Raw genomic sequence first — 26,590 nt, 5'->3', positions numbered from 1 at the left:
GATTCTTTATCAGAAATAGAAAATAACAAGCCATAGCCTAAAAATATAGCTTTTTATGTTGAATGCATCTTTGGTCTTAGCCCACCATTAACTTGTACAAGTAATAAATTCTTGCCTGGGGTTCCGTTCCCTTTACCCAAAAAAGTTACATGTACAAGAAGCTCTATTATTTTTTATTTTGAGAATTCATTTAATAATGTTCTTGCTTGACATTCGTGATCTACAGTCTTCCCTTATTAAGTCATGTCTTCAAATTAAGTATGTAAGTTACAGGGTGGAATGCTAAAACGTGTCCTTGAGGAGGTTGAAAAGGTGATACATGAGTTTAAAGGCATGCTTTACCAGTCGATGGAAGATCCACAGATAGATCTAACAAATGTAAGGCCAATATATATTTTTCCTATGCATATTTATAATTTTTTGATTATGTTTCAAGGCTTCCTAAATGTTTTGGGTTCATTTCTATCCTACCCTGACTGGATTGGGTAAAAGGCTTCTTTTTGCTTTATGTTATGAAGAAAGAGTTGAGGGAATTACTTCAATTCTTGTTATTCTAAAAAAAAGAGATTAGTACCCTGCATATATACAAACGTTTCCTAATTTTATAAGAATCCCACAATATGCTGAAGATTAAATTATTCCTAATCTAAAATATGATAATAAGCTATATGAGATCAAACCAATCAAACCCAACATCAGAATAATAACCTATTATAAAACATTCCTAGTTCATTTACAATTCTACATGTATGACAATGTTTTTGGAAAATTAATTATTCGCAAACTACTTACTCTAGTAGAATCAGACCCCAATCTAATTGGAAATAAGCAATCTAATCTATTTTATTATTTCAGTTCTTTATTGTTTCACTTTTGCTATAATTCTACACAAGTTACAAAGATAACTAGAGATGGTGATGACATGGCAAACTGATGAGATGCATGCTTCGTTTTTCACATTAGTTCTAGGAATGTGATATCAATTATCGGGACTAGCTCATGTTGTCCAATGAACAAGGTGCATTTGAAGTTATCTTATGATCATGAGCATTTCTAGGGTCACTGGATGCTAGTAGTACTTTTACTATTTTTTGCTGTGTAATGAAGTTCTTGACATTTCTTGTAGCTTGAGAATGTTGTGAGGCTTCTGTTGGAGTTGGAACCTGAGTCAGATCCTGTGCGGCGTTATTTTAGCATACAGGTGAGAGGCCGATACTATACATGGTTCTACTGTTTCTTCACAGTTGCTCAAAACTAATATGATTATAAAATGTATACTCTAATTAGATAGTTAAAGTCTCATTTAAGGATCGTATATTTATACAATTATATATTTTATCCATTTTGTGGTAATCACCTTTCATTGACTTTTGAAGTCAAATGGACTACCTCATCTTCAAATTATGTAGCAGTTTAAATTTAAATAAAATTGATAACATGTAATTGTATGACAAGTATCATAAGTAGGATAAACGTGTTAAAAGCTACTAATAATTCATATTCCCTTTGAAAGTACTTGATCTGACGTTGAAATCAAAATACGCCTTAACAGAGAATGAAGAGTAGATTTGTTTATATCTGTTGAATGTTTATGTACATATAAGCTTTTGCCTAGGAATTCAGATTCTTGTCCTATTATTGGAAATATTATACTTGAAGAAATGTATCTGCCAGACGTGTAGAGCTTTTCTCAAATTTAATCTGCTTGTAGAACTTTCCTCATCCATACTTACATTAAATCTTTTTCATCCAAATTCAAACCAATGTCAGGTAGTTGTTGCAACATACATCCAGGCAAAGTCTGCAAAGTAATACGTGCATTATATTATTGGATCTTATAGTTAGGGGCACTAAGTTTCGAGAACATTTTTAATCGATTAAGGGGGAGGAAACTGAACCTCCCCAGAACAACGAATTACCACCTAGGTAGTGGGCTGAATACCATTCCAGAGAAATAGTTGATGATTGGCTCTTGATACTTGTTGTTTCCTACATCTTTTTGTCACTGGTGAAACTTGTTGGAAAGAAGGGAATTCATAAGAAAGGAATTTGTATCAATCATCTTCCTGCTGTTTAGGAAGGGATTTGTTATGTGTAGAAAGTAAATATTTGTCCAGCAGGTTAATTGCTCTAAATTAGGTGGTTTTCTTGTTACCTTTGTATCATAAATATTTTACATCCCTGTGAAGAAAAGTTATGGTTCAAAAGATCTTCAATTCTCTGTGTCTCAAAATAACTTATCTTAAAAATATGTGACACTAATATTTGGGACGTTGTTTGGCTCTTAGAATCGTAGGATTCGATGTCTGCTTGAGAAGTGCACATCAGATCATGAATCAAGGATGGAAACCTTGCAAAATAAGCTACATGAGAAAGCATTGTCAGATGAAAAGTGGAAGAAAATCCAGCAAGACTTACACGAATCTGTGAGCAATGTCATTCCCCTGTCCATTTATGAACAACTTACAAATACCTTCTCTTTCTGTAGATATATCAGATATCCATTCTGTAATTTGTTATCTCAAAACTTTGTATTATGTACTTCTTTAGGCAGATGTTGATTGCTCCCTCCGATATCCAAGCAACTTGTTCGTAGATACACAAACAAGTGATTCAGGTTCTGATGAACTTGACGCTCTTAGAGGAAGGTATATACGAAGATTAACAGCTGTACTTATCCATCATATACCCTCCTTTTGGAAAGTGGCCCTTTCTGTTTCAAGTGGAAAATTTGCAAAGGTAAAGGCTCCCTGCATTAGCTTTAGCTTGCAAAGTTAATATTATATTTTAGTACCTGCTAAACCTTCTAGGACAGGTAATTACGTTATCAAACTACAGTGAAGCTTTTATCCTGAACTAGTTGGTGTAGGTTAAAGATGAAACCCAAAGAAATTACAAAATCATGCAAACCAAATGCAAACATAATAGGTGAATCCCTAAGGGTATCGGGAAATGAATGGTGTCATTCCACATGGTCCTACCATAGGCCAGGTCTTTGTTTCATAACACTCTGTCAAATCTTCTTCATAACTAAATGAAAATGTGATTTTTCATTATATCGATGCAATACATTTTGTTTTCAGTCACCGATGCATGATCATGATGCAAGTACACAAAATGTCCACATGCTCTAGCATATGTGTGCATAAAGGGACACGTGCATGTTTTTGTGTCATTGTTTGTGTGTACTAGTGTGATGCTATTTTAACACATATAATCACTCCCGTTAATCTATTATTTACCTTTATATATTAGTTGAGTGTTTCTTTATGTACTTTATAATTAATGTGCCGGTCTCTAGTCTGCGGTAGGTCATGTTGTGCTCTTCATTTAAGATCATGAATATTGATATCTATTTGACGACCAAATTAGTTTAAAATGAATCAACATCTCTCCTAGACGTTTACCTTGTTTTAGGATATGCATGGTGGCAAATTTGAAGATTTTTGGAGGAAAGGCATGTCTTCTCTCTTCTCTTTGAGAAGAGTTCTCATTATTTACTCAAACCAATACCCCAAGATATTACAAGACCTTTAGCCTATAAAACAACTTATATGTGTATATAATAAAAACTTTTAGCCCATAAAACAACTTTTATATATGTATACGCATATATTTCCTCACCTAGGAAAACAACATATGTGAAATAAATATTGGCTTGATTTGTTGAATAAAATCTTGATGATTAGCTAATATCTTTGACACCCCCCCTTCAAATAGATGATGGTAAAATTACGTACATTAATTCCAACAAGTAAACTATGGTGTTCATGAGCCAAATATTTGATGAAGATATATCTAATCTACATCAAAGCTGTTAAAAGCTCTGAGGCGCATAAAGCTCAAGGTCTTGGGCTTTTTTAAAGGTGAGATGAGGCGAGGCGAGGCGAGGCGAGGCGTAGCGTATTCACAAGGCTCACCAAGGCGATGCACCTTGACTGAGTCGCCTTTTGGGCCTAGGCACGTCTCATGAAGAGTTATCAACTACCCCGTCAAACCCTATTTCTCATTTTCTCATCTCCTAGACTTCTTAAAGAAGAATTACTAAATAGACCACATAAGTCAAACCTTTCTCCCTTCTGCCTCTATAGATGTAATGTTGGTTGTTGCATTGGAGGCTTGTACTTGCTGCATTGGACTCTTGTATGCTAAACTCTATTTGAGTTGTGCATAACTGTATATATATATATAGCGCTTCATGCTTGCGCCTTGCTAGGCCCCAGAATCCCTTTGCGCCTAAGTGCACCTTGAGCTTTTAACAACTTTGATCTACATAATGATGGAGATACGTGGAATGTTGCTAACCCGGTGATCATATGCCTCTATAATGATGTGGCAGTCAATTTCAATGTGTGTTGCATGCTTATGGTAGACAAACTTGGCAACAATTTTGATGACGTTAGTGTTGCCAGCATGTAAAGGAGTTGGTTCAACTTAGGGAAAATAAAGTAATACGAGACCACTTAACCAATTTTTTTTCAGAACATGTAGGACACATGGTGCAATACTTGGACTCGTGTACGACTGCAACACATATTTATGCTTTTTGCATTTTACACGAGGTAAGAGAATCAACAAGAATCATACACTATGCGGTAGTAGATCTCTGTATCTAGACAATCACCCAAAATGGGATCACTAAAGGTTTATGGCTTTAGAGAGGAGTCTTTAGAGAAGCATAGGCCATAACTAGTGTGCCAAGGATGTGACAGATGACGCTTTTGATTACAGTTAGGTGGAAATGTGGAAGGGATTTGGTGAATTAATCCGTTGTGTGGACAACTTAAGAAATATCTTGTTAAATGATGATTAAAGAGATTAGACTACCAACCAACTTCTGAATACAAAGTATAATCTTCAAGAACCTTTCCCTCACTTTGTTGATATTTTACATTAATTGCCATGTGGGTGTCTACTATATGATTTCTTGTCACTCACACTAACTATACCAAATCTTGAATACATTTGTGTTGATCCAAAAAAATTCTTATGCAGATTAAACCCTAAGATGTAATTGGCCAGGGTCTTTCATGTGGAAAGTAGAATGTAATAATTTTTTAATCTCGATAGTAGTCTTCATATTCGAACACAAACAAAAATATCATCCACATAAACAAGAAGAATAACTATTCCATTGGGTTGTCTTTTGAATAAAAAGGAATCAAAATGGCTTTGAATAAATGAAAAACAAAGAAAAGTACATCGAAACTTTTCGAACCCTTGCGTGTTTCAATCCACATACTGAGCTTTTCAGTATCCAGATGGCATTAGTGGAAAAGGCATACATACCATGGGAATTGTTATGTAAACTTCTTTGAGATCACCATGTAATAATTTATCCTTGACGTCCGAAGTAGAGGCCATGATTAAAATGTAACAAGCACTAATATAGGGCGCACGGTAGTCATATTGGCTAACTATGCACAATTCTCATTGTAGATTTGGTCATACTCTCTTTTGTTCCCAAGAACTACTAGCCAAGCCATGTATGATCAATGGACCCATCAAAATGGAGCTCAATAAAAAATACAAACTTGCCGCTCTGACCAAAGGTTTCATTGATGGAGGACATGCTACAACATCCTGAGTTTTGGTTTTCTTACAATTCAAGAAGTTACGTTTCAATAGCTTTCTACGAGCACACATGCTCCAATGTTTGTTTTAAAAGATGAATGAATAGGAACAGAGGACAAGGTGGGTGTAAAGGATACAGGAATAGGAAAACCATACCTATTTTGCTGGAACTGGATCTACAACAAGAGAATCAGATTGAGGGGCTTTGGAACTGTAGTAGTTTGATGGCACATGGTATGCTTGCTTCTATGATAAATAAATAGCAGTTACAGAGAAGAAAGTTCTGCGAAAACAAATTAGTAAACAAGGAAAGAACAGGAGATGAAGATCAAACATGATCTCTGTAAGAGGAAAAGAATACTGATACCAATGTTCTATGATCACATTTCTGGAAATTAATTATTCCTATTGGGGAGAACAGGCCATTCGGAGGGGGGATTCTGAAATTGCGGTGGCTTAATTTGACCAAGCTGCTGAGTGTCAGAAACAGATTTTAGCACTTACTCTTGCTAATTAGTTTGAAAAGAAATATAATCATAATTATTTTAATAAAGAATATTAACTACAATTACTAATATGGTACCATTTATGTAAGATATTTTTTGAATTGTATTTACAATGATGAATGTGTATTAATTAGAGTCTATTAAAGTAGTTAAGAATATATAATATAGTAAGATAATAGAATAAATATATAAGACATGGCACACATAAAGATCATGGTAAGTAAAACCTTTCTTGTGACTTGAATATCCTAGGCAAGCACATTTGGGCGATTGAACTGTGAGTTATCTGCGTTCTTTTGTAAGCAGATGAATATATAACACATACAATTGATATGGCCAATAATCTAGTAAAGGGAGAGATGTAGTTTAATCAGGGACAGATGGTATGTTAATAAGGTGCACTGCAGTAGCAAGAGGTTCATACCAGAACCTAGAGGGCACAATTCACTCTAATAAAATATTTTGAGCAACATCAACCCCTCCATTTTAATCCTGACTCAATTTAACAGTTGCGGGTTCAATCCAACCTGCCTGTTTTAGCATATTTATTTATCACTATCAAATTAATTGGTGTCTTAACCCACAGTATGACAATTTCTTGATGTGGATGTGGTCTGGAGGCAGCAGCAGACTGACTGGAGAATCAAGAAATTGTCATGGACTTAAAGTCAACCAATGGTTGTTTTACTTCCTTTATCCTACATTGAGGAGGTTTTGGTAATCCTAATCTAAAGTCAAGCAATGGTTGTTGCCTTACCATACTCGATCACTTCATAGGAATGTGAGGATACAAGCATGGAGTTTGTAGACTTGTAAAATGAGCATCAACAGCCTGCCATATTACAAATGTGGTGTTCCTCATTTATGCAAATGCTTTAAAAAATGGAGGAAATTGTTGGACATTGAGGCAAGCTAAAAGGCCAAAGATACTCCGGAAATCTGAAGACAAACTCCAGAAGTATTTTACAAGGAAGATGCAACAAGGAGATCATGTACTTGAGTAGAAGTACGTCAAAGCTTGCAATGAGGAAGCTTTCTATACACCCTATGTGAATTGGTGGATGCATCAAGGTTTTAATAGAATCCTCGCGAATTCTATCAGGAAATATATGAATAGGGAAAAATCTTGTAAATACTTGAAGATTTCTTGGATTTTATACATCAAACATATGTCTTCGAACATTCTAGTTCATAGATCTTAGCTGGTAATTTTAAATGATTTGCATCAAGAAGCTGAACAGTAATCATAAGGCTTCCCCATATGTTTGCAAAGCATCAAGCGAAGTTGTATTTGCACAAAGGAATACAGGATTTCTTTCAAACATCTTTCTGTTGTGATTTGTTGAGTGCTCCTGAATGTTTAGGTAAAAACCCTATTAATTTGGATGGCTACTTAGCATTAATAGAGGACTTCTACTGCTAAGGCTAGATGCTTGATCAAGGAAACCATTAACACCATGACATAAAGCTTGCATGCTTATAAATGTGGAGGGTTTAAAGAAACCCTTAATACTGAGATTGAATTTTGAATATATAACTGATGAACACAACAAAACCCTAATTTTAACCATAATCTTAATAAAAATCAACAATCGGAACAACTTCTACAGTTCCTTGTCATTTCCTCCTTGCCCCATGTATATTGTTCATTTGCACCATATTGTGATAACAAAACAATCCGAGCTACTTAGGGGCTGTTTACTAAACACTTACCCGTACCGGGCAATTTTCCTCACCAAATGAACATGGCAAGGGCCGAGAATCTTACACGGTAAGAGTGATGATAAGGATGGAGAGTCTTACCCAGTAAGTGAGGATGACGACTCTTACCCGGATAAGCGCTTACTGTTAAATTGTTGCATAAGATACCGTTTTGATGTACTACAATCTTACCTTGTAAAATAAATTATAGTGTTGACTCCGTAAGCGCTTATAGGGTAAGCATTTGGGTAAACGGCCCCTTAGATGTGTATCTCGAAACAAATAAAAGTAGATCAAACTAATTTGTACCACTCATGTGGAAATGCTAGAAGCAGATGCCATTCTCATTTTCCATCAAATTGCATTAATAGTTATGGAATAGGTGTCACTACAATGTACCTTATTCTCAAACCTTAAATCTTGTACATGGAACGACCTTATCCATCAAGTTTACAAGTACGCTATCAAGTTGTTGCAATTAATGTGGTAGTGCTGATAGCTGGTCCATACAAAAGCGTATTTTTAGGTACTTGGACAAAAGTGAACTAGTTTTGCATCTCAAATCTGTTGCTTTGTCTTCATAAACTTTTCCATTTGTCTTCTTATTTCAAAAGATGTTCATTTCCCTCCTATATTTATATTAATACATTGTTTGGTCTGGAATGTTTCCCTTAATATCTCCCCAGGTTTCTGAGCAAAATATTAGTACACCTGCAAATATGACTGAAGAAAAAGCAGGCCATCCTCTTGAAGTTGCTTCTGGAATGATACACAATACAATATCAGCGTATGAATCCAAGGTAGAAGTTTTTTCAGGAAATCTTGGTCATATTTCCTAAAGTGAGATTATGTTAGAAATCGTTATAGTTTCAATTGCCTAGATGGTTCATAATAGCTGATGACTAGAAAGATTTGTTTCATGTAGAAATTTTGTTGTTCTTTTTCTCTTACAAAGAAGGGCATTGGCGTTTTATACACTTAAGGAGCCAAATAAGGATCCTTGAAATCATGGAAGGATTCCCTCTAAAATGGAAACTAACCTATTATAGCAGTTATGTACAAGTGTTATATATGGTAAAATAATATTCTCACATTCTAAAAGGTGAAGCCAATTATAACAAAGTAATCCTAGTGACATGGCTCAATGTTTGTCTTTGCAACAATGGATTGTTTCTTAATTCTCAATGTGAGGAGATTACCCTACATAAATGTATAGTAACCTGAGGTAGACCTCCGTTAGAGAGATATATGGCCCAATTTGCTTTGGTGAACATTCTTCTATTTGAAACCTTTGGTTAAGTACTATTCCTTTACCCAGTGTACTTTTGACATACCTCAGGATCTGATATACTACATCCATTTGTTTCTATATGGGACTGCTCATCAATTGGCTTACAACACTTATCGGAACCCATGTCGGGTGAATGGTATATTAGTTTTCCTATACTCCAGGATCTGATATGCTACCTCCATTTGTTGCTCTGTGGGACAATTCATAAATTGGTATACAACATTTACGGAGAACCCTATCTCGGGTCTTATGTGTGAATAGTATATTAGTTACGATTTACTATTGACTAGGTTTTCGGTTTTTGGGGTATTTATTTCAAGATTGGGTCTCTACCAGTTCCCATTCACGTTTTTTCTTTTTCTTGTCACTGAATTTTCCCACTACCCATTGGTACTATCCTTTTTGTCTTTTGTCTAATGGAGTATTGTCTTGTTTGAATCTTACTTTTTGGATCCATTGTTGTGTCGGCTGGTTTTACCCTAGCATTTGGTTCTTTTGAGTGATGAAGATTCCTTATCTTGATCTAGTGACTTCCTTTTTGAAGAAATACTTCAAATTTCCAAGATAATTAATCTTAAATTCTTTTGACAACAGGCTATTTAGACAAACAACTTCTACGTGATCATTATCGTCAAGACTATATCACCAAGATAGACAATGAGAATGATTACCTTCGGATCCAAGGTATGCTTGACAAAAAGGGTGTTATCTACTTGGCATGAGTGTATCCGGTCCCTATGAGAACCTTAGCTAACCTTTCGAACCATGCGTGATACTGTTTAAGATATTTGAGGGACTTTTAGAGCTTGTGTACTTTGCCTTCAGTTGCCTTTGTGTGAAATCTAGTGGGACGTTCATAAAAACTTCTTTAAGATCGCCAATGAGAAGGCGTTTTCTTACATCAAGTTGGTTTAATGGTCCTTTAGGTTTTTAGCATAGATAACAATCCTTTGGTGGTGTTTAACTTGCAAATGATGTGAAAGTTTTTTTGGTAGTTTATTAGTAAACCCTTTACGCACCAACCCTGACTTGTACCCCTTAACTTTCCCTCATAATTATACTTAACCGAAAACATCTATTTGGAGTCTATGGTTCTTTTTACCCTGGAGGAGGATTTGTAATTTCTCATGTGTCATTCTTTATCCAAAAAGAAAAAAAATCTCCCATGTGCGACTCTTCTCTAAACCTTGATTTCTTCAAGCGTTGCAGCCTTCCATGCTAGGATTTCCATTGCCTCGTGAATTGCTGTGGGAGAGAACTTAAGTTTCATCTGGTCTAGACACAAACACACGGTAATTGGGTGACAGTTCCTTGTAAGAGATGAAATTTTTGTTGGACGTGAATTACATGTACGAACCCCTTCCTTGGACCAATAGGTAGTTTTGAATTATCTACACTAGTAGACTTGCTAGAAAGCATACCTTGAGATTGACCATGAGATTCAATTGAGACTCCGACACTTTTGAGCTTCCTTGTTAACCATGGTTTCTTTTTTACATCTGAGATGTGTATTTTCTGTCAGTGAAGTATGGTCGGCTGAAGGATCTGCACAAGGCTCAGATTTGGATCTTCGTAGGTTGTTTCGGTAGAAACTGCTGGAAGAGTTTGTGATTGGATTGGTTCAATGTGAATATCTTCAATCATGAGAGGATGGTTAGTCATACCCCTACGATTAATCGTGTAGTATGGTCAATTTTCAAAGAACATGACATCCATGGAGGTGAAAAAAATTGTGCAAAAGGGAACAACATTTAAGCCCTATTTGATTTGGAGTAGCCCAAGAAGATGCATTTGGAGTCATCAAATGGAAGATACATCTATGGTAGCTGACTTATCTCTTGATGTTTCTTTCTTCTCCCATCTGTTACCAAAAGTTTGGTGGATATTTATGAGAACTAGTTATATTATTCTTACTACTATACTAGTTAGCAGTTCTGGTGGAAGAGACCGTGGTGCAAAGGCACATCTGAAGGGGCCCTTTTTTAGGGTTAATATGTTATAGGTCAACAAAGAAGTGAAATCTTTGTCATGTCTGGTGAGATGAGTTTGAACAGGTCAGCTGTAAGAAAACAGGAATGTAGAGTAGTAATAGTGGAGAACAAGAACCACATAAGTAATAGTGGTCCTAAGAGGATTAAAAGCAAACTCAACCATTACAATAGTAATGAGGCTACTTATAAGATAATAAGAAACAAGGATGCAGATTAAGAAGGCACAATTGTCTTGATTGGAACTATGGATTTGTGAAGCTATGTAAACTCAATTGTGGATTTTGATTAAAGATGCTATGGTTGGGAACCATTTCCTTTCATTCTTCTCCTAGTCCTGGTCGTTTTTTGTTATACCCCGGAAATGTGGTCAAACAAGTCAAATAGGTTGGGCTATGGGAGAACTATACAAGTGGTTACTGCAGTGGTACAAGTAGGTTAAGCAATTTAGTGAAGTCGGTTAATAGTTTTTACCTAGTATAAATAAGGAGACGATGAGTGTAAGGTGGGTATCGATTATTCTATTGTGTTTGAGATTGGTGAAAGCCTTTGGAAGACATCCAACTTTTCAAATTGTTGGAACTTGGAAGCCTATGTTCCATCATTTGCTTTAAGTTCTAATTTCATATTGAAGTCATCTTTGTGTACCAATTTCATTGTTAATTGCTCGGTTTGTATCACTTTTTTGAGTAATCATATTGAGGGTATCTCAATTGCTCCTCCATCTATTTAGCTGATTTGTATTTGTATGCAATACCAATTGGCAGATGTGAAATACCTACTTGAGTCTTATAGAATACCTAGGCTACAAGTTGGGTAAAAGCTTTAGAGAAGTAGGAGGAATATTATTTTCTGCTATATGTCGATTACAACATAAGGAACTATATATACAAGTAGAGGTTAGGAGATAGACTACAACTACAACTCCTAACAATAAGGGATAAGCAATTATCTACTAACGTTTCCTTATTAGAGTCTATCTATAACTCTCCATTAATCCATATCCGATTACTATTCTACACTCCCCCTTAAGCTGGATGGTATATGTTATCCAATCCAAGCTTGCCTTTTAATGTGTTGAATAGTGGTAAACTTAGCTCTTTAGTGAAGATGTAGGCCGCTTGTTGAGTGGTAGAAATGTAGGAGACTTTCAAGATTCCATTGTCAAATTTTTCCTTGATAAAATGCCGATCCACCTCAACATGTTTTCTTCGATCATGATGAACTGGATTATGTGTCATGGCGATAGCAACTTTATATCACACCAAATAGTCATCGGGTGTAGTACCCGGATTCTTAGTTAACTCGGTAATTATAACGAGAATTATGTAAAATAAATCTCTCAGACTGCTAAAAAATGGAGACTAGTGCAAGTATACACTCATCAATCCACTATCGTCTTTTACAAGTAATAAAGTGGTAAAAATACCGAATATCGTCCACGGAGAAAAAGGAATAAAAGTTCGTTTTAATAGTATAAATAAAGATATGATCGCAGATGGTGAATTTGAGGAAATATTTGTGGTGAGTTGATTAAACACTAGTGTTGTGAACAAGTAATAAAAGAGAGCTTAGGGTGCAGGGATTCGTTAAGATATTAAACCGATTTTTAAGTAGACAGCATGCTACAGCATGGTTCTATAGCATGCTTTATAAATAACTTATCTTTACAACTAATAGCTTCTTTAAGGTACTCTCTCGAGATATAGAATGGCACACAGTCATAGATTGAACCTTCATATCTCTATGCAAGGCTGGAATCTTGACGTTGGCTCAAACTATTCCTTTTATAAGCTAAATGGAGCGAAAACGAGTCTCCTCGATTCTAAGTAACTCTCTCGAGCCTACTTCCATATCATTCAAGTTGACGTGTGCTTGTTGATTTATCTCTAAATCCAACACACTTTAACACTTTTAAACAAGTGATCAACTTGTCCATGGATGATGTTTTTGCAATGAAAACTTGAATGACGTAGTTGTAAAGATTTATAATTTATATTTCTACTAACGAAATCGGTTTTTCTTTTAACATCACCCAACACCCAAGCTATATTTTTAGCCTAACATACTTGAAAAATTAATTGCGTCAATAATAAAGCATAAGAAAGGAAAAGAAAGTAGAAGAAATAAATGCTAAGCGGAATTATAAAAGCGATTAACGATATTTGAAATAGAAAAATTAATTGCATAAATAATAATAAAGCATGATAAGTAGAACACAAGAGAAGAAAAGAAAGTAGAAGAAATAAATGTAAAGAGGGATTATAAAAGAGACTTAAAATACTTTAACTAATAATGTTGATTGCATAAATAATAAAGCATAATAAGGAGAGCATAAGAGAAGAAATAAATGTAAAGAGGAAAGATAAAAGAAGACTTAAATGTAAATGAAATACTTCCAAAGTTACTTGCAAAAGTTCTTACTTTCCAAATGACTTCCTTACTTGACTCCCGTTTTACAATGCCAAGCCTCCCCCCTTTATATAGTGGGAGAAGCCGAGAAGGGAGGATAAGGACCAAAGGATAAAGGCATTACCCAACTTTTTTACATTGTCCAATGGGTAAAGCCATGCTACCTAGATAACAACAAAAATCAGATCTTAGATTTGTACTATGAGATCTTAAAATCTGCAGGAGATGGGCTGCCAAAAAGGGGGGATTTGATCTCAAAAGATTCCCGTACTATTCTCAAAAGTGCCCTGTCCTGCAGCATATGCTGTAGCATGCTTCAGCCAAATACCTAACATGGCTATTTCTCCAAAAATCAGCACATATCCAAGAAGTAAATATGTTTATCACATCACTTTAGCTCCAATATAAAAAGATAGAAAAACAAAACAAAAAGACTCAATTTGTGGAATTTTAGGAAAATAAAATGGGTAAATAAAGTAAAGAAAAAGTGTAAAAGTATCAAATAAATTGATACTTATCAGTAATCTTCTTAGCCAGAGTGCTTCACACACACCTAGGGCAGTAGCTCGTAGTTCGGCTTCAACACTGCTTCTTGCTTTGCCATGTGACAAGGTTGCCAAACACACAAGAACAGTAACCCGAGGTAGAACGCCAATCAGTTTGACAACTTGCCCAACTTGCATCTGTGAACACTTCTACACTTCGATTGTCTTGTTTCTTAAACTATAGACCATGACCGGTGTTCCTTTAAGATACTGTAGGATTCTGTGAGCAGCATCAAGATGGCATTGGGATGGTGAATGCATGAATTGACTTACATAATTAACTACAAACGTAATATCAGGCCTAGTATGTGCAAGGTATATCAATCGACCTACAAGACGTTGGAATCTCCCCCTGTCGATTGGAACCGTAGAACTAACATCAGGCTTTAGAGGAGAGGCGGGCCGAGAACCGAGCATCCCGGTGTCTTTGAGCAAGTCCAAGGTATATTTCCTTTGAGACAAGCTAATCGTAGATTTCGTTCTTGCAATCTCCATTCCAAGAAGTACCATAATGAACCAACGTCTTTCATTTCGAAGGAGCGAGCCAGATGGACGTTGATGTTTGCGATGACCACTGCATGATCTCCATAAGTATAATGGCATCAACATATACGATTAGAATAGCGATCTTACCATGTTCTTTAAGGTATAAAAGAGTGTGATCGGCGTGGGCTTGAGCATACCCAAATTGTTTAACTGTATGAGTGAACCGATCAAACTATGCTTTGGGGAACTGTTTGAGACCATAAATGGCCTTCTTGAGACGACAAACTTTATGGCTGCCATTTGGAGCATGAAAACCCGCCCGGGGGGGGGGGTGGGTAAGTCCATGTAGACCTCCTCGTGTAGATTTCCATTTAGAAACACATTTTTTTACGTCTAGTTGATGAAGAGGCCAATCGAAGTTGGCAGCAAGTGAGAGGAGAACCCGGATGGTATTAATTTTGGCAACCGGGGCAAATGTCTCTTGATAATCGATTATGTATGTCTAGGTGTAGCCTTTTGCTAATAACCGAGCCTTGTATCTTTCAATAGAGCAATCACTTTTGTACTTAACCGTAAACACCCATTTACAGCCAACTGTGGTCTTGTCATGCAGGCGTTTAACCACTACCCATATACCATTTTTTTGAAGGGCACAAAACTCTTCAATACTGCAGCCCATATTGGTTGGTTCTTTTGTTAAAGACAAATCCGAAACAAGAACCTTCATAGGTGGGACTAGATTAGCATAGCCAAGAAAATCAGAAATAGGATGTTGACTGCAAAGAGCGCGTACCTTTTCTGAATGCAATCGGTACATCAAGATCAGATCTCGAAGGCAACTCTTGGTATACCTTAGACTTTGGAGGAACTCCTTTCCTTCGGTTGTATGTGATTGGGAAGGACTCGACTTGGCTTGTAGGTTTTGGGACATGTTGGCGGGTAGTTGGTGATGAGGGTCCGCTGTTTCTGGAATTATGGTTTTAGGTGAGGTGGTTTCCAGCTGGTTCTTTGGTGAGGTGATTGGAGGATCGAAGCCAAGAACTGTTCCCAACTTTCGGCTCCTATAGGATGGGATACTTGGGCTCTCTGGTTAGATTGAGGAGAGTAATAGAATTGATCTTCAAGAAAGGTGACATCATGCGAAACGAAGTATTTTTGTTCCTTTGGACAGTAGCATCGGTATCCCTTTTTGGGAGGAATAACCAACAAAGACACCTTTTACACTCCTTGGGTCAAGTTTGGACCTCTTTTGACTATGAACGTGGACAAAGAACGAGCAACCAAATACTTTCAGATCAAGATCGGAAAAGGTATAAGCCTTCGGGAAAGGATTTTTGTAGGACGGCTAGAGGTGTTTGGAATTTTAATGCCCGTGAAGGCAACCGATTAATGAGATAGCAGGCTGTTAGAATTGCATCACCCCAAAAAGATTTGGGTGTATTACTTTGAAAGAGTAGGGATTACCTCTAGCAAGTGACAGTTTTTTCTTTCGGAAACGCCATTTTGTTGAAGGGTATTAACGCACGAGCTTTGGTAAAGCTAGACATGGCCGAATTGAAATACTCGGTGTCGTTGTCTGTTCGAAGGATTTTGATCTTTGCATCATATTGTGTAAAGATCATCGAATGGAACTTTTCAAAGATACTAACAACTTCAACTTTGTTATGTAAAAGATAAATCCAACAAACTCGAGTATGATCATCTGAATGAAATAAACCATCTTGTATTAGAAATTGGTGGTATTTTTGAAGGACTCCATACATCACTATGAACTAGAGAAAATGGACTCAATGCATTATAGGTATGAATAGGAAACGAGACTCTAGTATGTTTGGACATCCGACAAACGTCGCATGAAAAAACATCAGAATCATTATATAAAGACCAAAATAGTTTCTTAAGGTACAAAAAACTAGGGTGGCCGAGACTTTGATGAAGAAGACTGATTCGTTGGTAAGGTAGTAGATCCTTGAACTAGAAAGCTTGTGGCAGATTCAGATGGAAGAAAGTAGTATAATCCAGAAGTCTTTTTAGCACGACCAATCGTCTTCCCCGATACCGGATCCTAAAAAAATCGCAAATATTCAGAAAAATTAGCTAGACACTTGGAATCTGAGGTTAGACGGCTAATTGAGATAAGATTGTACGACAGTTTTTGTACAAATAGAACATCATGGATAATCAGGTAGGGTGTAAGTTCAACGGTGCCAATTCCTTCAACAGGAGCTATAGAACCACTGCTAAGGTGATTGTTCTTGCAACTGGGCAAGGCTTTAAGGATTGAAAGACAGACTTATTACCACACGTGTTTTGTTGCTCCGGAATCCAATTCCATGACTTACCTGGAATATCTCCAGTTGTTGGTTACCACGAGCCATAAGCAAGATTGAAGACGCTAAGAGCTGCCCAATTTGTTCAAGTTATGCCTTGGAAAAAACATCCATAGGTTTGGAGGAAGACGACGATCCCGATCTTTGGGTTGCTGGATTTCTTTTACTTTCTGGAATTCATTGGCTCCGAGGTACCCAATCAGCAGGTTTTCGGTGGATCTTCCGACAAGTACTCTTTGTATGATGGGGACGTTGACAGTGGTCACACCAAAGAGTAGGCTTGCGAGGTCCACGGTTATGTGCAACCATGGCAGTGGTTTCAGACTTGATGTGTGTTCCATTAAGAACTGGACTTGTCATCTTGGTCCTTTTCCGATGTTCTTCTCGGCGAACTTCGGCAAAGATGGCATCAATTACTGGTAGGAGTTTAATGTTGAGACTACGTCCTCGGGCATCATCAAGTGAGGAATCAAGACCGGCCAAGAAATTATAGGTTCTTTCTTTGGTAAGCATCTTCTTGTATAATTTAGCATCTATTGGATCCTTCCACTCAGATTGAGAAAAAAGATCTAATTCTTGCCAAAGTTTAGTTAATGCATTAAAGTAAGTGTAACATTACTGTTATCTTGTCTCAGATTTCGAGCCCTAGTTCGAAGCTCGAACATCTGTGAGGAGTCTTCGAGATCTGAATAGGAGCGAGCGGCAGCATCCCATATCGATTTTGCCATAGGGTGAAGGAGGTAAATTTCTGCAATGCTGTCTGGCTTCGAGTTGATGAGCCATGCCACAACCATGGAGTTCTGAATATCCCATTCAGCAAACGAGGGATCTGTGGGTAAGGGGTTTTCTATGGAGCCATTGGTGTAGCCATGCTTTCCCTTCCCACGATTAAGGAGTTGGACAGATCGAGACCATTGAAGGTAGTTTGATCTGGACAGCTTAAAGCTTGTAATTTCGAGAGAGAGATTGTTTTCGGAATTGGCAGCATTAGGAATGCTTTTTGACTGGTTCGATTTTTCTGGGTCTGATCCCATGGTGGTTGTTGACTAAACACTGTTCACGCAGGGGTTTTTAAGAAAAAAAAGATCGAGAAACGAATCAAAGTTTTTTAGAGCTCTGATACCATAAAAGCTTTAGAGAAGTTGGAGGAATATTATTTTTTACTATATGTTGATTACAGCATAAGGAACTGTATATACAAATAGAGGTTAGGAGATAGACTACTACAACTACAACTCCTAACAATATCGGATAAGCAATTATCTACAAACGTTTCCTTATTAGAGTCTTTATATAACTCTCCATTAATCCATATCCGATTACTACTCTACATTGGGTATTGATCGAGCATCTACATCTATACTCCAAATTTTGGAGTGTTACAAGTCATAGTAGTTTAATATTTCTTCATGTTATCTTTATTTTGTTACAGATATATGTTTGCATATAATAAAAACCAAGAGGGAGCATTTATATGAGACACATCACATACTTGTCGATTGTTGATGAACTTCAATCATTACTAGTAATTGTGAAACTCACTAGTGTCTCATCCCTAGGTGGTTGTTTTCTATCATGATCATAAGTTATTTTTGGCCTTCCCTGGGTAGTTTTTGATAAAAGACTTCTTGTTATTGTTTTTTAAATATAAACATTCAAAGACATATGGTGCTAACTTTGCATGTTCAAGAAATTAGTACTTAGTAGTGACAACGGTCTATATTGTTTCTCATATTTATGGTATCGCTTTCTTTGATGATCCTTTATAATCTTTGTTCGTTATCGCTTTTCTGACAAATATAATATTAGACAAGGCTGGTATCACTTGTTCAGGTCCAGAACTCGTTTCATGATCTTGAAGAGTCGAATGTTCTTTTCCCATATATGAGTGATGCAATAATGGATATATCTAAAGCATGTCAAGCTTTTGAAGCAAAAGAAGCAGCACCAACAATTGCAGGTTCTTGACCTTTTGCTGCCCAGCTTTTTTCTTTTCTGTTTCGCATTCTGTTAACTACTTTTAATGATAACAGTGGAAGCTCTGCGGGCACTTCTTTTTGGAAGCACAAAAATTTATATACTAAGGCTATGTTCATGGATGAGAACTTCAATTGAAGAAATATCAAAACATGAATCTTGGGTCCCGGTGACTGTTCTAGAAAGGAACAAATCTCCATATGCTATTTCTTTCTTACCATTAGCGTTTCGTTCAGTTATGGTGTCGGCAATGGATCAGATTGATATGTAAGATCCTATATCTTGCTTTAGATCACATATTGGTTTTCTTGAAGCTTCATAAATCTTATTGCTGTTAAAATCTCACATCTAATTTATATTTTGTAAACCATTCAACTAAAGTGATTGAAAGAAACCTGTCAAAATAGAAAATAGGAAAAAGTGAACTTGTTACATATTGTCAAATTCTATGTGATTTGTCTTTCCTGCTCATACTATTGTGAGTATTTGATAAACATACTTTACCTGGCTCATGGTATATTACTAGCATACTACTGATCCACATTAGTCCTACCTTTCAGTGGCAGCTGTCAGGCATTTTTACCATGTTAAGTAAGTAATTGTCCCTGACTGTTTGCGAGATGGGCTGGTACCTTTGTCCAATATTTGTACATTATTTAATATAAATATTTTGTATGGGTTATGGAGCATTATGATCATACTGGTGTAGGACTATGCAAGTAAAATCATTTATGCAAACTTGGAGGTCAGGTGGTTGATGAGTTGACCATTAAAAACCATAGCTGAAAGAGCCCTAAAATCCAATTACTTTTCTGGTGTAGGCATTTTGTGTTACAGGAAGCTTGAAGATGTCCTTTAATGGAAGAACAGGGGAAACGGGAGAATTAGGAAGAAGAAAATAGAGAGAGAAATATAGAGGGGGAATTCATTTTTATTATCTTCATGCCTCTGTTACAAAAATGAACTCCTATTTATAGTTGGCATCAGTTACTATCGTTACCAGAAAACTAAAAAGGTTTAGTTATAACAAACTCTTAGCTCCCTTATCATACTTTCCCCCTTCAAAAAGGCTTGTCCTCAAGTCTATATCAATCCGTTAACTTGTCTGGTGTGGAAGTACTGCTTTGGATCATCTTGTTCCATCTTCACTATATTGCAGTCTTAGCCATCTCCTCTTTGGATTTTAACCGTAAACAATTGTGGCTCCTTCAATTACACTTATATTGTTTGTCATAAGGCTGATACAGAAATAACACATGTCCTTTGCAATTTGCTCGGCTCTCACATCTGCTGGAACATGTCAGGAATTCTTAGTGGTTTTTGGGTGAAACTTGCCAAAGGAATTGTGATCTCTTAGCCGAAGGAGTTGGTAACAGAGTCACTGAATGTTAGCCAGAATAGTTGGTAATGGAGGTGGTTGAATATTATCAGTCATGGGTACTTCTAGGACGGGTTTGGTGAGATGTATTTGTTAGGTTCTGTTTTTGAATTAATAAAACTCAAAGATTCTTCCTGCAATCTTGCAAATTCTATAGCACCTGCCAATGAAGTAGACTTCAACACTCCTACAATTGGCTTAACCGCAGGCTTCAATCCCCCAATGAAACTATCTAAAACATGGTTACTCTGCAACATTATTGCCAGCAAATCCTCAAATTCTTCGACGTAATTATCCAGTGAATCATGTTCGTGAAGTTTATTAAATTGCTCCAATACATTCACTCCTAGTTCATTTTTGAACCGGACTGTCAGATCAATAACGAGATCTTTCCAATCCACACTTCTCCTTACAGACAGATAGCTAGAAACCCAGTTTCTGCCTTGTCTACCATGTTCAATGAAGCTAGGTCAACTCTTTAATCTTCAGGTATTTTACAATGTGAGAAGTTCGTACACACTTCTTTATCCAAATGCTTGGATTAGAGCCAACAAATCTTGGAAAATCCAGTTCTGGTACGTACCCGAGAGTTCGATTCGAATTGGATCCTCTATTGTTGCTATATCTTGATGGATGAAAACAAGGTTTCGGCAGGTGTGCTCCTCTCATCTTACGCATTATCTGAATCATTTCTTCAAACTTCTTACCTTGATCTTCAAATCGTCTATTTTGATCTTCAATTTTCTTTTCTAGGGTTTTGATTTGTTCCTCCATCCCTACCGATTTTCTTGTTATTGGAGGAGCCAGACTTGCTTGATTTGTCAGGCAAACTCAAAAGGAAATTATTGGGTGTTCTTTTAATGGTTTCAGTGCGAGATTATTTACCTTTTTATAGAGAATGTTAATAAATTCCAAAATCCATTTCATCGTCCAGTAGCAACAACCGTATGGGATCTTTGCTCTGGTACCACTGTTACAGGAAGCTTGAAGATGTCCTTTAATGGCTGAAGAGGGGAAACAGAGATTTAGGAAGAAGAGAATAGAGAGAGAAGTCATGTTTATTATCTTCATGCCTCTTTTACAAGAATGAAACTCCCATTTATAGATGGCATCAATTACTATCTTTAACAGAAAACTAGAAAGGTATAGCTATAAGAAACCCTAACTCCCTTATCCTGTTGTTCCCTAAACAGCTTATCGGAATATTCCTCTAAACTGCTACTGACATTGTCCTTCATCTATAAGCACATTAATCACACGGTCTTGCACTTCCAAAAATTAACGTCAATCAACGTTTGCACTATTCTTTCCTGCACCAACAAGTACTTTTTGACAATAGATTTCCATTTTTGTCTCGACTTACATAGTTATGTTTGACCATACATTGGGTGCTCCTGGCATTTAACCAGCTTACTTGACACTATGCCTTACAAAAGACGTTAAGATATGAGAGGAAGAGATCATATAAAGGCGTAGGCATTACCCCTCCTAACTTCCTTCCCTCGTGCCCTCTTCTTAACTCACACAACTGCAATAAGCTTCTCCAAGTTATCCCAACGTCCTAACACTATCTCTTACAACACGTTATGTTACAATCGATTATCTGATTTCTAATTACTCAACATCACATAATCACATCTAAACACCCCCTAATTTAGATGAAGCTGGCCCTCAAATGATAATCTTTATAAACAAATTCTACCTTCTTTTATTGATAGTGGAACAATCCTCGTAGTCAAAGCCTAGTGGAAACCAAATTGATTCCAAATACTTAACATGTCGAGATAGATGTGTGAATATTTTTACTTTTCATGTTGTAATTCTTTTCCAGGATGATGAAGTATTTAAGAAGTGAAGCCACGTCAGAAGACACCCTTATGCTGCTTCAAGAAGCTCAAGAATCTGTTCGGCTTTCATTTTTTAATTGTCTACTTGGTTTTGCTGGTATGGAAAGGGTTACTAGTAGCTTATATATAGAGAGTCGGGTTCATACAAAAATACAAGAGAATGACCGAATCACATGTGATTTTACACTCAAAATCACATGTGATTCACGTGACCTTGCCATGCGACCTTGCCACACGGCCATAGGGTCGCCCACACACTTTTTGGTCCATATATGTAAAAGCACATGCGATTTTGTACTTATTTTGGCCATTATTGTATTTTCTTAAATAGGTACCATTCTCGTATGAACCTACTTCTATATGTGTGTGTGTAATTGTATTAAGTTATGATTAATACTAATCATGCACTACTTCATTAAGGCCACATGGAGGATATTGGAGGCGAGCTTGGTCAGAATATATCAAACCCTCCCTTTCAAAATGGATATCCTCCTGTTGTAGAAGAAAATTCTTTACATCATCGCCCAGGATGCATCACTGATCCACACCAAAAACTGTTGATGGTTTTGAGTAATATTGGATTTGCCAAAGATGATCTTTTTCATGAAATGTACAATAAATACAAACACGTATGGCTGCAGGCAAGGTACGTAGCATGCAGACTGCTCTTTTATCCTTTCCGTATACAGGGATTACTATGACCACCATTGTCTTGGGTATTTTGTCATTTTAATGTAACAGCTCAAGTTGGCTGACTCCATCACCAATGGGTTTTTATATTATACTGTCTTTAATATGCTTTATATATTTGGTTTTATTCGAATTTTCAGCTTTCTCAACTAAAGAATAAGAGGAATTATTAATGTATCAAGTTCTATGATACTGTTTCTTTGTATTCTATGTTTGCTTGGCTCTATTAGATGTTATGTATTATTGACTGACATTTGCATGTTTGAATATGTACATATATTGTACCAAAAAATAGTTATAAATTGTTGCAGGGGAAGAGAAGATGACGACGATGACAGAGAAGAATTGGTCGTGTCTTTCTCTGTGCTTGAAGAGAAAGTCCTTTCGAAATACACATTTGCAAAGGTGGTATATGACGCACAAGATGTACCTGTTTACTTTCATGTATTGTTGCTGCTAATTGGGACTGAACTGTTAATTAACAGGCAAATTATGTGAGAACAGCTGCTACAAATTATTTGTTAGATGCCGGATTACAATGGGGAGGAGCACCAGCAGTAAAAGTGAGGGAGGAGCAACATCTTGAATCATTCATCCATTTCATTGTTATTAATTAATTACAAACAGATTATCAAAATGTTTGCAGGGCGTGCGGGACCCTGCTGTGGAATTAATGCATACTCTTGTTGTTGTCCATGCAGAGGTATGTTTGATCACCTTTTGATACATAAAATATGTATATACATATGAATATATATATATATATATATATATTATGTTGTAGGTGTTTGCTGGTTGTGAACCCTTGCTTGATAAGACCCTTGGAATTGTTGTGGAAGGCCTAATCGACACATTACTCAGCCTTTTCCATGAACATAAAGACACAGGTCTTAAGCTTTTGGATGCAAATGGTTACTGTCAGCTGATGCTTGAGGTAAACAAGTTTAGTTACCTTTTTGGTGTTTTGTTTTTACATAATATATAAAATAAGTGTTATAATTTCATATACGCAGGTGGAGTACTTTGAGACGATATTAAATCAGTATTTTACGGGTGATGCGACTGAATCTCTCAAGTCATTACAAGGAGTTCTATTGGAGAAAGCAACAGAGAGTAATTGCAGTGCTGAACCTAGTGGTGATGATGCAGCAGCAGATGAGAAACAAACTGCATCACCAGATGATCTCATAGTAACAAACAAACTCCCATCCCATCGCATCCTCCCTCTGCGTTTTGTTTTATTTATATTATTATTATTATAAGTATCATATATATATATATATATATATATATATATAGGTTAATTAATTGGAAGAATGATGAATTTATGTGCAGGCCCTTGCCCAACAGTGTAGCAGTGAACTGCTACAATCTGAGCTTGAGAGGACTCGGATCAACACAGCATGTTTCATGGAGTCTTTTCCATTAGAGTTTGCTCCGGAATCAGTCAAAGTTGCTTATGCTTCATTTAGAGGCTCAATGGATGCTTCCAGTGGGGCTTTCATGGCACAAGCTGCAGTTGGCTCAAGGCAAAGATGGAGATAGAATATTTTCTCATTCTATTATTCTTTGCTTGATCATTTTCCTTTTCTCTCATCGCTAGTAGCCGTAGGTATTTCTTAGAATATATGTAACAACGTTAAAATCAAACATAATTTGTTCATTCACAACGAACCAAAGCAATGTAAATCAATTGTTTCATTCATTCATAATTTCAATTTATATTTTTGAACTTGGAATCAATGATTCTGGAGTCTCCTACATTTTAGTCTTGTAACCATGCGTTATAATTATGGAAGCCGTTTCTTGGATTTCATATCCTCCTTTTTACAAAATTGAATTGAAGGTTTGTTATCCTCTTAGCAATTGTGCGACTACAGAGTTGAGGTTCCGGCTCCATTATGAATTTAAAGTAGTTGGGTGCTTCATGTTTGCATGAGGAAAATGTGTACTACTTACAATCATCTTAGGTGTTGCAACATCTGATAATTTAAAAGATAATATTTTGTCAAGTGTAAAAGTTGTGTAGATATCTGAACAAGAGGTTCAGAGCTGATAATATATTGTCATGTTACCTTTAGCTTAATCTTATAAATGTTGTTTACTTTGTAGAGTAGAGAGTTAGTTATCTCGTAAGTTGCTGCTCATCTTTCCAAATCTGTTTTGTATCGTAAATTCTGTATATACAAACTCTCTCAAAGCTTGTAACCTTGTGTCTATTCTTTCAGCATTTGATTATTTAGATGATTTGGGAGTCTCAATAATTAAGGGTAACAAGAGCTATTTCAGAAATCAACGCTCTCTTCTTTGGGCTTTCACTACAGTACACATGAATCAGCTTTTGGCAGATACCATGAATAAAGGGAAACCTAATCTAATTCCGAAATTAGGAGAGCCGATCGGTAACCCCCACTACTATTCTTCTCCTTTAACTAACATAGAATTTCCTCGTTTTGCTATAAATGATCTGAACCTCTGGTTGTATAAAGTAAATCACCTCACATCTTCTGAAAGATATAGATTTTTCTTTATACAACCATCATGTTGGCAATTCTATACTTGTCATTCATGTCCCCCAAATAATCCGATTCCATGAACGTGTATGGAACGAGATTCTAATAAGACAAAATAATTAAACTCTTATAGTTATTTATTCTCCTTATTCAGATCTATATTTTATGCGTGTGAATTGTTGAGACTTTATCACGTTGGAATAATTTTAAAAATTCTATTTATTATTATAAACTAAGAGCGACATTTAGCAATACATCATTGTTACCTAAATGATAGAGTGTGGTGATTCAGCTAATCAACAAACTGTATGATCATTATCAATGTACAAATTTATGTCCCTCTCCAGATCGGACACAAGGCATGGATGTGTCATCCATGTATGTCTGATCCTCAGTTCATCGATTCTGGAATATACTGACAAGACAAATATCAATATCTATACTGATTATCAATATAGCATGCATGCACTTTTCTCAGTATTGTTCAACTGAGGGCCCCACAGATATCACTCTTGTCATACAAGAGAAACAAATCATATCTTGATCCATGCTAGTACTACTAAGTGATACACAATATATCCAACAACCATTCTGTCACCTAATTACGGAATAATTAGAATCAATTATCAAAGTACACCACTCACGCAAAGAAAACTTTATGATATCAAGTCAAAGGACTAACTATAAAATGATCACATAAGAAACGTCTATGACACTCATATGACATCCAATGAAACGATCTCATAGCAAGTGACGTCGGTACATAATACCCATCTTGTACCGATATGTAGATTTTGTATCTCCATAAAAATCCTTGCATATACTAGTTATACCGTATTAATTCAACATAAACCAAATTAATACTTGACTAAGGACATTGTAGAATACATTATTCTAAGGTTATTATTACGTTTAGATATAACGTAGAATAATATGTGGACATAATAATTAGGGAATGACTTTCATTAATTAATAACATCGTACAATGTCCAAAAAAAATCATCCAATGATTGACTTTTGGGCATACACACTAACACCTATTCCATCAATTAAGGAGCTTCTGGATGAGTTGCATGGTATGGAGTATTTTTCTAAAGTGGATTTAAGGGTTGTGTATCACCAGATTTGAATGGTTGATCTGGACATACACAAACCATACTTCAGAACACATTATGGACATTTTGAGTTTTTATGTAACATCCAATTTCTAATATGCCTAAATTATTTGCTAAGTATATTTAATTATTAGGTTAAAGAGAATCTATGATTTAGTGGGAGTTTGGGTTTGAAATTTTAGAATTATACTTCTTAGAAGTATATTAGAGGATTTGGGAAAAATTTCATGTCAAATA

At 36.2% G+C, this 26,590-nt stretch overlaps 1 protein-coding gene across 3 annotated transcripts in view; it reads left to right on the top strand.

The window, feature by feature from the left end:
- The window catches only part of LOC112500416 (exocyst complex component SEC5A-like), a 46,717-nt gene extending 22,260 nt beyond the window's left edge, over positions 1-24,457 (top strand). For 2 of the 3 annotated variants that reach the window (XM_025103913.1, XM_025103911.1), the window contains 15 exons: positions 274-378; positions 1,127-1,201; positions 2,289-2,435; positions 2,551-2,739; positions 8,468-8,581; positions 18,667-18,793; positions 18,867-19,077; positions 22,020-22,132; positions 22,456-22,681; positions 23,037-23,130; positions 23,211-23,288; positions 23,372-23,428; positions 23,510-23,659; positions 23,739-23,915; positions 24,061-24,457. In XM_025103913.1, the coding sequence (XP_024959681.1) occupies positions 274-378; positions 1,127-1,201; positions 2,289-2,435; positions 2,551-2,739; positions 8,468-8,581; positions 18,667-18,793; positions 18,867-19,077; positions 22,020-22,132; positions 22,456-22,681; positions 23,037-23,130; positions 23,211-23,288; positions 23,372-23,428; positions 23,510-23,659; positions 23,739-23,915; positions 24,061-24,270 (2,073 nt within the window). In that variant the 3' untranslated portion in view covers positions 24,271-24,457. The remainder of the gene's footprint in view (positions 1-273; positions 379-1,126; positions 1,202-2,288; positions 2,436-2,550; positions 2,740-8,467; positions 8,582-18,666; positions 18,794-18,866; positions 19,078-22,019; positions 22,133-22,455; positions 22,682-23,036; positions 23,131-23,210; positions 23,289-23,371; positions 23,429-23,509; positions 23,660-23,738; positions 23,916-24,060) is intronic. The other variant, XM_025103912.1, reaches the window with a different exon arrangement.
- Positions 24,458-26,590: the final 2,133 nt, after the last annotated feature.

The sequence above is a fragment of the Cynara cardunculus genome (genome assembly GCF_001531365.2).
Source record: "Cynara cardunculus var. scolymus isolate 2C chromosome LG 17, CcrdV1, whole genome shotgun sequence".
Lineage (NCBI taxonomy): Eukaryota > Viridiplantae > Streptophyta > Magnoliopsida > Asterales > Asteraceae > Cynara > Cynara cardunculus.
The sequence above is the reverse complement of the archived record's forward strand: the minus strand, read 5'-3'. Positions and strand labels throughout refer to the sequence as shown.